This window comes from Taeniopygia guttata, chromosome 14, assembly GCF_048771995.1.
Source record: "Taeniopygia guttata chromosome 14, bTaeGut7.mat, whole genome shotgun sequence".
Taxonomy (NCBI): Eukaryota; Metazoa; Chordata; class Aves; order Passeriformes; family Estrildidae; genus Taeniopygia; species Taeniopygia guttata.
In genome coordinates this window covers 10,466,031-10,478,917 of record NC_133039.1, presented here as the reverse complement: position 1 = coordinate 10,478,917, position 12,887 = coordinate 10,466,031, and the positions used below count along the sequence as shown (strand labels likewise).

Below are 12,887 nucleotides of genomic sequence, written 5' to 3'. Positions count from 1 at the left end.
AAAAATAGTGCTGAGCAAATACAAAATCTAGCCCATCTTCCTTTATTGAAAAACTATTTACTTATTTACTACTATTTTTTCATTACACTTTCCCACTTAAAAGGAAAAGCTACTATGGCAAGTTTTAAATCAATAGCTAAAATCTAAAATAGAGTTTTTCAGATTAGCAATAAGAGCTGCAGAGCAAAGCACAAGAGCAAAACCCTTCCTCCAGACACAGCACCTGCTGTACTCCTGCTGCTGGAAACCTTTGTGTTTTTGTTTTGAAGCCCCATATTTCACAATGGCACTCTAAATTTAAATGACAAAATATGATGTGAGCAGTTCCATGTCTTATTAACAAAAAGACTTTTACAATCCTGAATGGTTTGAATACATCCATTTAAAGACTTTGAAGTTTCCAAAATTTCCTGCAAAATCTCATATGGGGAATGCAAATGTCCTGCTCTTCCCTCATGGCTGCTGCTGACACCATCAGGAAGACACCAGTCCTGGGACCAGCAGGGCTCCAAGGAAAACACAGCACCCAGAGATATTACAAACAAACAGGAGGAGAAAGAAAAGCTACCACCTCCTGTAGCTTCGTTTTTCAATACTGAATTATTAATTGGCACTCACCAAATCCTCAGTGGCTGGTACAGTTTTGGTTCTGGGCAATGTCCCAGATAACTCTGTGCAGTGCCAGAGTTCAGACTCATACCAGAAAAGCCGTTTTAAGAGTTGATAATGTCATTAGAAAGGAAGAGAGCTAAACAAATTGATGGCTCCTTCTTCCACCTCCGAGTGGGGAAAGAGTTTTTGTCACCTCTGTGCTCAGTGAAGACCTTACAGCTCTCCAGAAATGCCCAGACAGACATACCTTTATCTTCAGAGAGAATCTGCCCTGAAAGTCTTCCTGTTCTCTAATGTATAGGGGTAAAGAACAGGGGCAAAGCACACCACCTTTGCTTTCCATGGGAGTTAAGATTCCTTTACAGCAGCAAAGAGGTGGGATCCTCCTTGGGAATACATGATTTAAGAAATGCTGCATAACAGTTGATGCAATTCAAACAATTCAGCAGAGTAAGGTCAAAGGAAAGGCCTTTAGGCTAGGCAAAAGCTCACTGATACAGAAACAATATGCAATTTTCAGCTGACAGTAAGTGTCAGGATGGGCATATTTACAGGAAGACTAAATACACAAAACAACAAGGATGGAATACAGGGAATGACAACCCAACAGATGTTAAAGAGCACGCTGCTGCTTCTGCTATAGGCAAAAAGAATATATCACATTACAGCACAGAGCTACTGACAAAAGATACCCCAGCAAACAGTTTATTAGCTCAGGCAATTTCATCTGTTCTCGTTAAAATATCTGCATTTCCCCACAAGTGTAGGGAATGCCTATCATGAGACACAAGGATCCCTCAGCTGCCATGACCCTTGCTCAAATCAATCAAGATTTCACAAGAAATTACCATGGAGCACCTCTCATTCCCGCAGTACTCTGATAAAAAGCTCTGTCAGAAATCTGCCTGAGCATTGGGTTTCTCAGCTCCTGCCCAGTGGAGTCAGCTCCACAGTCAGCTACAGGAGCTGTCTGTTCTGGGCTACGTGACGGAGGATGTTGGTAGCCAGATGGAGCTCTCCGTGAAGACCTTGGTTCATTTATTCCAGGCAGGAACCCCGCACCCTCTGCCCACTCCTTCCTACTTAGATACAAATGTGTACAACCCCACACAGAGCTTGTAAACCTGGTACATGCTACTTAATCAGAGAAAAGTCAAGTTCTGCATTAAATCCTGCATTAGGGGAAAGTTAAAGATGACAGGCTCAGTTTAGAATAAACCTGGATGTAAAGTAACACTTCTTGCAGTGGTATTTTATTAGCAATTGTGCCATACAGTACACAAATTCACCCAGAATACAGGCCACTATGATAATTTTATCTGTATCTACCTGGAGCATCAGTAAAAATTGTTTTTACCCTGGTACTCATCTTTACACATGGAACACACTCATCTTTAAATACAGTCTTCCCCACCTCACCTAAAATATGTGATACACACTGCCTACTTTCGCCACTGCTAATCATATTCTAGTATATGATTTTAATATTGATTTGGTTTATTTCCACATTTTAAAATATATTAAAAAAAAGAAGAAAAAAGCCAGACTAGCAGACTGTGAAGGTGGCAGCTCTGTGAAGTTGATGGGCCAGGTGAGACACGAGGTCCCATCTTTCTAAGTAACATGAACAGGGGAGCTGCAGCTGGGGCTGCTGAACCTCTGAGGGATGCTGAGCACTAGCACAGTGATCCTGCAGTGCTTTGGTGATATTTATGCAACACTGCTAACTCTGGTAAATTTTATCAAGTTTCACTTTAACAAGTACATTAAGCTTGTCTTCTTAAAAATCTCTTGCCTGAGAACAGCATCCCCTTTGCCTGTCAAGATCAGCAGCAAGAATATGAATGTTGGTGTCAAAAGTTTGAGTAGCTGCTTTAGGATCTGTCAAAATATCTTGCTGGATGCCTGTGAAACATGCCCAAAAAGTGATTTTTAGTCTTCAAACTATTATCATTCAAACAACTTTCTTCAGCATCTCATATGGGACAAACGCTTCAGTCAACCCCACTTCCATGTGAAGTTACCACCTCAAAGTTTCAATACTGAGTCACTTGTAAAGAAAAAATAACTTATTTTCTGTGGGGTGAGATGAATGCTCTCCAGCTATGATTGAACAGCTTCTTTATAACCTTAAGCTTTAAGTGAAGTATATCAATTCTGAAACCAAGGAAAAATCATATTTGAATAAAAGTATATTAAAACCAAAGAAAATTTGATTCTAATAACAAATCTTGAATTTTTAGAAGAATACCAGGTAAAAAATTCTTCATCTAAAACACAATTATTCTTTCTACATAAATAATAAATTAGCTACTTGCAGTATGTACATTATTTACATTATGAGGATTTACAGGCTGTTGCATTGTCATTTTTTCATGAGTAAATTATTTAATTAGATACTAAGACTTGATTTTTCCATATAGGATTGAGGATATTTAATAAGACTTCAATAAAAACATTCTGTGATATTCCCTGTTACACTGTAAGAGAAAGGAGAAGCACATGTGTGTCTGGAAACTGAGAGCAGCAAATGTTAGCTCTCAGATGAGTAACTTTGACAGTTTTGAAATTGAGCAAAACAGCTCAAGGAGAAAGGAACAAGAGGAAAGAAATTGCCTAAGAGATATGGGGTAAAACCTGCAACTTGGAGAGAACATTGAGACAACACTAGAGAGCTGTTCAAATAAACCATGTGGAAGAGAAGGGCCTTCTCAATCTCTCACTCAACAGAGCTGAAGTGCACGGTGACACTGCTGAAAAGATGTGGGGTGTGCCAGACAGCCCAGAGCTACGTCCAGCTTGCCAGGATAATTGATTAGTCAGCTTATTTGTCCTCACCCACAGAGGCAGGACCAGCCTGTGGTCAGGAGAATAAGTCTGGTGGTGACAGAGCGTTCTTGGCCGCATTTCACGTCTCCCCTCTGACATAATTCCTAATTAAACCTGGCCCCTTCCACAGCAGCAGCCACCAGAGCTGCCCTGCCCTCAGCAGCAAGGCTCCCAAGCAGGCCACACACCATCACATCCATCCCTTTTCGTTCCTCCTCCCAGGAGCCCCTCAAACCTGACAATGAGCAGGAAGGGATTTTCCAGCTGGAAAACTGCACAGAAAACCGGGATCAGCCTCCAGGGAGCCCTGAGCCCAGCGCTGCAGGAGGAGCAGCGCTGATGCCCTACAGCCACGGGCAGGCACAGCACCACCCGCCCCACACCCTAAAACAGGCTCCAGTTATTTCTTGGAAATAATCTTGGTTCATATAGCCAGTATTTCTCTGCTGCTGTTAGATTACTTTTCAAAAAAATCAAACCCATCTCTCCTTGTCCTTTGAATGGTCTCTTTAGAGAAGTTTCAAGGTACAGAATGTAAGAAATTATTTTAATATAAGCATTGTTGGCTGCCTCTTTGAGCGTTTTCTTCCTTTGGCACCTCATGCTAATAATATTCCCCAAGAAGTATAATATTTTTCCAGAACATTATATATGATATGCAGACTATTGAAGAATTTTAAAATAGGGTAAGAAATTTTCATAACAGTTAGTGAGCAAATGATTCCTCCAAAGATTCAGATTGACACATTTGGAGAGGATTAAATTTATCCAGAGAATTAAATTTGCATCAAATGAACATAAAGAAATACACAGCATAATCTAGGACTACTCTCTGTTTCTGCATGACTAGCATATTTATTGAGATGTCCTTCAGTAATTCTGATTTTGCCATTATTATTCATCATCATGAACATGCTTGTAGTCTTATAAACCAGAGTTTTAAGTTGATTTAATGGGTTTTTTAAACTATAACAAAAAAATTTCATAAATTTCAGCAGAAATTTAGATAATGCAGAATCACGTTTCATGAATTTAAAATAAAACCGGTGGATTATTTAAATGTATGTTTTCCTACAGTCTTATATTAAAAACAGTTTCTTAAAACAAGTTTTTAAACATAGGGACATAGCCTGAAAAACTCAGAGCCAAAACAATCACAGGCTAAGACTGGAGTTTAAAAGAAATTATGCTTGTGATAAACTTTTTCATTTGCTACTTACATATGTGATTAACATTAATGCTATGACATTTTTCTTTCTAGTCTATATAGAACTTTATATGTAGATCACTTGTCTACCTGGACTAGTCAAGATTCTGAATTTTTTTAGGCAAGCAATGACAGGATAATTCTCCAATGCAGCAGGAACATCACAGGTTTTTTGGGTTTTTTTAAGTGTGCTTTTTCTATAAAAATCTGTCAAAAAACACAAAATCAAGCAAATAAAAGGAATGGAACTGTCAAGATATAAAAATCCATCCAAATTCAAGTAGCTGAGGACCAAGCTTTTGAACATTTTTCAGTTATCCATTTTGCTTTACTAAATTTTAAGAAGAACTGGAAATGCAAGGTGCACTTCACAGAAACCAGAACTCCACGTGGCTTTTCTTCACTAATCTTTTAAAACTCATCAGACCTACTCAGGATGGTGTAAAATGGTCTCTTCTGAGTGCTGTGCCAGCTGCTGGAGCAGCACCAGTGGGATGTGACACGAACGCACCCCCAGCCCCGGAGCAGCGCTCACCTTCTCCCACTCCCGCTCGTTGTTCAGCACGATCACCACCAGCCTGGGGTGGGCCTGGTAACCATCTGCTGTGAAGGACAAATCTCTGCCTTCCCACGTCACATTCATCATAAACCTGGAAGGCAAGCAAGAAAAGTTCATTGAAAAATTAATGGGCTGTCCAGCAGTTGATGAGCAGCAAGGGCAGCCAGCAGCAGCACCGATGAGACCCGTGCACCAAGCCCTGCCAGTGCTGTGGAAAGCCTCTGCTGGCAGTGTGGGGGCTCGGGGCATTTCAAGGCAGTTCACAGCTCAAGACAAAGCAAAATATTGTTGGTGTATGAATTATAATGCAGACATCATTTTTAACAGCTTCCATGTCATATATGATTAATCTCTCCCCTCCCGGAATAATCTTTCTGGCACTTTGCACAACCTCACCAGCTTTTCAGGAGCATTTTAAAAAAACCCACATCACCTCTGTGTGTGACATTGTACTATTGTGTCACTGAGTAGTACTCAGAGCAAAGTGCATCTGATCTGTTTTCCCCCGTTCAGACCTCCAGGAGTCCTGTCAGCTCTTCCCAAAACTGTAGCTACACACAGTGTTGTTGTGCCACAAGGATAAATTCCACTAATGCCAAAACCAGACTTGAAAGCCTTGAAGGTGTTGGTAAATATTCAGTTCAGTGATTTCAAAAGAAAAAGGATTTATGTTTTCATTCTTTTGTATTTAGCTTAATTTTCAACAGTTTTCAAAAGACTTATGAATTAATTAATATTTTGAAAAAAAAACAACAGAGGGACAAAAATAAAATATAAAAGAATGAAAAATTTTTAAATGTTGTTGAAAAAAAAAACAAAACTCCTCACTGTTAGTGTAAAGCTGACAGGGCTATCCCACAGTAAGAAGTAAAACTGCAATTCCTAATCTTGGGAAGATGATAATACATCCCCCAGCCCATCTCTGTGGTCTGAAGTTATTCACATTGAATTGCTCTGAATTCTCAGTGTATTTAATTGAAAGAAATTTAGCTCAAGACTGATGCAGACAGAAATGCAGATGTCCACCCTATAGAGAGATGTGTTCTGAAGGGCAGAAATTCATTGTTCTTCATACATTACCTGTAGTGTTTTACCCACAAGACACCAATACTGTTTTTTATGTTTGTATGGGTTTGAGGGGATTTGTGAGTTAGCTGTTTGGCTGTTATGGCAGGCTTTTTTAGCAGTAGTGGCAGCATAATCTCCTGGCGAATGTGACACAGACAAAATTCCTCAGCCCCAGATTCAAAGGAGAAGGCTTTTGTATTAACATAGTTGCCTGAAAATCCCAGTAGCAGAAGCACACTAAATAAACATGTATAGACCCAGAAGAAATAATGGCATTGTATCATAACAGTTATTAAATAAATGTGCACCTGAACAGCCATATTAATATAATTCAGCATCAGTTTGACAAATTCAGTCATTGTAATTACTCACATTTCATTACAGGCTTCCAGTGTCAAAATTTTCCCCTTGACAGAACTTTGCTGTCCAGTTGAACTAATTTCCTGTATATTCCATTTTTCATCCAGCAGGGAAAGATCTTGTTTGGGAACAAAAAGCTTGTCTGCCACCTTGAGAGGCAGCAAACACCAAATAGGATTTATTTGTGCACACGTGTAAGAAACCAGCATAACATTCACTGTGACCCAGGGAGTGAAATGCTCAGGAAGCGAGCACAAGAGGAAATAAGGATGTGCTGTGAAAACAGGCAATACTTGCATTTTGCATTTCTGCCCCGTCCCAATTCACACCCATGAGGTAACGCCCTCCACAATGAATACTTCACCTGACAAGGCCAGGCAGAAACCCCCTCATTGCACTGGAGCCCAAAGCCAAGCCTTGTGTCCCCTCCTAAGGCTGGAGCCAAACACACCCTGTACTCCATTAGGCTTTTGTCCTCAGTGGGGTTTTTAACCACACAGAAAATGGTGATCGGACTGCAGGATGAACCCTTCCTCAGTAGGATCACCACACCTGATTTCAAACACTACTCATCACATTTTGGGATTATATGCTAATGTCCTAGTCTGGAAGATAGTCAAGGGCCATCACAAGATGCAGCGCTGAAGCTCAAGTGTTCCAAAAAGACTAATATGAACGACAACCCTAGAGTGAAAAAGTGAGCTCAGTGTATATTTTAAATCATGTGCATTTACCAGCCATTAAGGAACACATTTTGCAAGGTTTTGGGTTGTTGTTTTTTTTTAATTCCCTAATCTGAAAAGTCTCTTAAAAGTGTATTCTCTGATCCTGATACAAAGGTATTCATGAGTGACGCACTCTGAGATACCCCAGATTCTCACACTGCAGCAATAAAAAAGAACTTCAAAGAGATTCTTGTTTCCCCAAGCACATTCTTCTGTACAAAATTCATCAGCTGCCATGTTCTCCAGAAATCAATGCCTACAACCTACACTCACTTTTGAATTGTCATTTTTTCCTCTGCAAAGGACAGAAGTCCTGCTCTGCTTTTACTGGCCATGATCCCAAACTGCTTGTCCTACAAAAAAATGCCCAGTGCTTGTCTGCTCCTAGTTAGGAATAATGCTGTGAAGAATTTATATTATGTTACTCTTCTAGAGTTTTAAGTTTATCCAAGGTTAATTCAGTGCAAGAGGTCTTTGGCTTCTGAACTGGATAAAATATATTTCTGAAGTAGCTTTGGAAATGCAAATTCCTGTTCTTAACTAAATGAGGTGTTTAGTTATTTGAACTCATTACTTTGATGGGGAAATTAGCAACATAAGCAACATACCCTGGCTTTGTAGTTAATCTGTTTTCATTCCTCATTAAAGCTACAACCTTTGCACAGGCATGCTAGCACAAGGCCTTGTGATGGTATTATGACACTGAAGTCTTAATTAACTTTTGCAAACTGAAATCTGTAAGATTCCCCAGGTGATACATACATCAAAATGGCACCTTTTTTCTGACAGAAGTTAAGCTAGTATCACATTGAATACAAAATAGTTTTTTTATAATGCAAAGAGCCTTAACTTATGTATTTAAAAATATTTTTAAACATTTATACAATTTTTTTTTGCTTGCCACCTTGGAAGTGGTGGAACATCACAGCAGAACATTTTTGCTTTCATATTCACAGCAAGTCTTTGAAGCTAAACTAACTTCTCTGAAGGTTTCCAACTTTATTTTTATAAAGCCTCAGAAAGATCAAGTAGTTCACAAGTAGGTTCAGACTAATGCCCGAACTGCAATATTTATTCCTGTCAAAATCCTAACTTTATCCAGAAGGCCAGAACATACGGAAAAGCTGGGGTTTCTTACCCTGTAACTACAGTATCACAACTTCATTGACTCTAATTCAATTAACAAGTGGGTGAAGAGTTTGCCAAAGGGACCAGAGCTCAGTTTTCAGAGCACCATTTGCTTGGATACAATTTTGCTGACACAGAGGCACCTTTCTGGCCAGACTCCTCACAGGAGACATGGACTTCCTCGGCCATGAGGTGTTTGTTAAGGATTTCCTATACTGGATAAGAACAGTTGAAATGAGCAGAATCTTTGAGGTTTTCTACTTCTATGGTATAAAAAACAAATATGTTTGCAGGCTGTGGCATTTCTTTGAGGTTTCCTATATATATGTCTATGCAAGAAATACAAACCAAAAAGGGTTAGTGGTTCTGTACTGGGCATTACTTTAAGGAAAAAAACCCATAACTTTATGTAAATTATTAAGGTCACTGTGTTCCAAAAAAAGATCAGCCCTAGCCCTGGTTTCAAGAACTTCTCAGGGTGACCTGAGAAAGCCAACAAAGGCAGAATGGAAGCACAGCAGATAAATCCCATGAAACAGAAGCAAGGGTGATGCCACCTGTGGAGCCTCAGCACCCTCCACGTGCCCTGTCTGGGATGCCAGGGAAGAGCATCCTCAGCACGGACACTCTCCTGCCCACCCACCTGTGTCCCACAAGACCCTCCAGGACTGGTCAGGCTCAGGAACACAATCAGCTCTGCAGTAACAGGCTTGTTTATAATTAGTGTGAAATTCACCTAGAATGCAGCTCCCAAACACACCAGCAGCTGGGAAAAATAGAATGGGTAAGGCAGAGGCATTGATGAAAATGTGTCACTTCTAAGCTTCCTTTTAAGGAAAGAACTTAGTCCCTAGACCTGTAAAACAAAGCACAGGGCCCGAGAGCTGCAGGGAGCAGAAGGACCAGGGGACTCCTCTCTGCTGTGAGTTCAGACCTACATTTCCTGCCCTCAGATGAGATCATCAAACTTGATAAACTCCCCAGGTGCCATCATCAGGGACTAGCATTTTTTATTTAGTGTCTTCTTCACCATGGGGCAGTGTTTCAAACCTCAGAGAGCTGCAGGCAATGAAGAGAAGCAGCAGAGACTTGGGGAAATACATGTTGCATAAGAGAAACTCTCCCTCTTGCCTCTCAAAGAAGGGATTTCCAAACTGAGATTTAAAGCAGATGAAATGCCTCAAAACGAATATGTTATCTGGCAATATTTCTTTTTCCTACAAATAGTGTAAACCCAACCATTTTAATAACCTAGACAGCCAGCCTATCTAGGCTTGACATTCACTCAGCCTCATACCGAAAAAAGCAGGAGTGAATCCAAATTTTGTATTTTCTTCTCTATCTTGTTGATGCTCTGAACTGCTGAACTTCCTTGCTGTGATTCAACCGTGACATTTGAATGATACTTATCAGTAGAAACTCCCAAGACACATTATTTATCATTAAGAAACAGATTTCCTCTGTAAAATTAAATCAAAAAATGCTTAGTGTAGAACATATAATGTGTGAAGTACATCTAGAAATCTGCAATAGAACCCTATTAAACAAGGTACTGATGCATTTTTTAAAGACAATTCTATATATTATGCTTTGTAGGATTTTTTTTCCTAAATTCAAATCCTTTGCAGTGATGCAGAGTCACTTCTTCCTTTTTGTGCATCCTCCTCCTCCTCCCGCTTCCAGCCCTTGCTCCTGCACAGGGTCCCTTGCTTTGGAGCCGTGTCTCCCTAGGCCTGGAGCCAGCAGGATGAGTAAAACTTTGGGAGGGATCTGCTCAGTGACTGTGCAAAAGGAACTGCATGCCAGCTTCTGGGACCTCCTGCCAGCTGCTCCTTAAAGCATTCACTGCCACTGGCTCTGGAAAAGTCATCTTGCCTCAGCTCTGCAGACAAACAAAATTCTTGGGGAACCCTTCTAAGAGGGAGGCAAAGGGAAGGAGCAAAGTTAGAAAGGGCCCAACTCCCTGGGATGTGCCACAGATGAGCACCAGAATGTTCAGCAAGTTAATGCTATTATTAGCATCAACATTTCAAAAGCAGCCCTAATTTGATCCCATATTGCTGCACCAGCTCAGAAGCATCCCAAACTCTTCCCCATGATATGTGCCTGGCTTCCTGCCAGGGGGATGGTGCCTGCAGCAGCTCCTCTCCAAGAACAGACACTGATATGTGGATGTTGAGCCCTGCTTTCAGCCCTGGCAGCAGGCTCCACTCCCCTGCCAGAGGCTATATGCTTGTTCTCTTGTTTTAAATTGTTTTAATTATCATAATAACGAGGTAATGTTCTAATCCACTAACTGCTTGGTACTGTCTGTTTCCTAAGCTGACCAAACCTGGGAGAAAATTCTAATACAGATTTTCAATAATTTCTTGAATCACTTTGTAAATAAACCAGCTGTTGGGGTCTCTGGGGCAGAGTGTTCCCCTACACAACCCCTCCTGTGTTCCCTGTGAAGTTTAGTTTTACTTTGGACTCATATATAATTAGTTAAATATTTACATACCTTCATCCAATAAAGAAGAGGATACCTATTGTTCCCAAGTCTTCTGACTTAAATGAACAAATCCTCTATAAATTGGCTGTTGATGTGTAAGTGGGAAAATATTAAACAGATTTGCTGGATTATTCATCAAACCATTGTGTCCCTTTAATACCAGATTTCACTCAAAAGAGGCAAATTTATCTGTCATGATGGAATCTGGAATCAAAATATTGAACTTGGTGAATGACTATCAGGATAAGGGGGACAGCAAACCTCTCCCTCTGAGGGAGGTGCTGTGCTGAAGGGTAACAGCAGCACAACAGCAAGGACAGCTAAGCTTTTTCCCTGGCCCTATGGACTGCCCATTGCTCCTGCTCCTGGTTCAGTGATGACAAATAAAGGAAATTGTGCTTGGGAAGGGTAGGATACCTTCTGGTACACCTTCACTGAGGAAGGATGGGTCTGTCAATCCTGCCTATAGCTAGGCTGTATTTCAGAACAGATTCTCACCAAATGTCAGCACCTCATGACAAACACCTGACTACCTATGGACAGACACATCTTTTTGGTTTTTGGATAATGGCAACAGCTTTACCATCCTCACCCATCCCTGTAAGGACCAGTGTGGTTGGAAATGCTGCAGTGAAATGTCTCTCCCAGGGTCAGGACTTTCATACACACCATGAGTACTCTTGTAAACAAAGCAGCACCATTCCAATGCACAAAGCAGCAGCATTTTCCATGACTGGCAGGGTTATTGTGTTTTGCTGTTTGTTTGCTTCTGTGTTTTCCTTTTTTCAGAGAGAACAAGAGTTTGTTCAACTGACTTGGCATTAATGAGGTGCTAATTCTATTTATCCTGCTGTGCCAGTATTTCACACAATAGTGGTTTTCTGCCTTGGGAGATCTGGGTCTTACACAGATAGAAAAAGATGATCTGAATCAATACAGATACAAATATACATATATATCTGTGTTTTTAATGCATTGAAAATTATCCCCGTATTTTATTATAAATCCTTTATTCATAGGGAAAAACTGGCTTTCCCGTGTGTACCAGAAATAAGCATTGATCAGATCATTCCAAAAACTAATGCAAACCTTCTTCTGGGTCTAGGAAGCCAATAAAAACATCTTAGAATTGCAGTGATGGGGGAAAGACAAATTGTGTGCTTCAAAACAAATATATCTTGAAACCAATTTAATACTCAAAGGATTTGAAAAAGAGGGAGGAGGAGCTTTTACTTCATTGCTTTCTTTACATAGAATTTCTTTACAAACAGATTGCTATCTAGATGTGGGAATTCATACATAAAGCATTACTAACTTCCATTTACAAGCAAATTAGCTATTATAGCATAGCCTCAGAATACTATCCTGGATTTAAAGCTGAATTAGACTGTCATTACAATAGATGTAGCCTAAAAATCCTGGGGTTTTTCTCTATTTTGAGCTTTGTTTTGCTCAGGCATCCCCTTACACAGCTTCTTCCCTGACTTCCACTGAGTTCTCTGCTTCTGAGCTTGCAGCAGTGTCCTCTTGTTCAACCCTGCTTCTCCAGCACTGATTCACAGATGGACAGGGGGTAGAGCACAGCAGATCCCAGGTCCATAAGCTATTTACAGTTACTTTAGCCCTTTTCACTGGGAACATGCTCCAAAATAATTTATTCAGGTTAGTTTCTTAATACAGTGCATATACATTCTATCTTGTAGTTTACAGATTGAAACTGCACTATCTGGGGCCTGAAACTGTGACGATTCCACTTCACAATAAAACCCCAATTAGGGCATTGATTTTTTTCATGTAAAGTAGAAAAGTAAAATTTAGTGATGAGGATGAGAAAGTCCTGTGAATTTATGTAATTCACCTTGGCAGGGAGAGACTGGTCAGCTCCCCAAGATTACTTAATACTGG

The 12,887-nt window shown here is 40.3% G+C and overlaps 1 protein-coding gene across 2 annotated transcripts in view; it reads right to left on the bottom strand.

Moving 5' to 3' along the window:
• Positions 1-12,887, bottom strand: part of GRIN2A (glutamate ionotropic receptor NMDA type subunit 2A) — a 159,831-nt gene that overhangs the window by 56,052 nt on the left and 90,892 nt on the right. For both annotated transcript variants that reach the window (XM_072935596.1, XM_072935597.1), the window contains one exon: positions 5,184-5,298. In XM_072935596.1, coding sequence (XP_072791697.1) covers positions 5,184-5,298 — 115 coding nt within the window. The remainder of the gene's footprint in view (positions 1-5,183; positions 5,299-12,887) is intronic.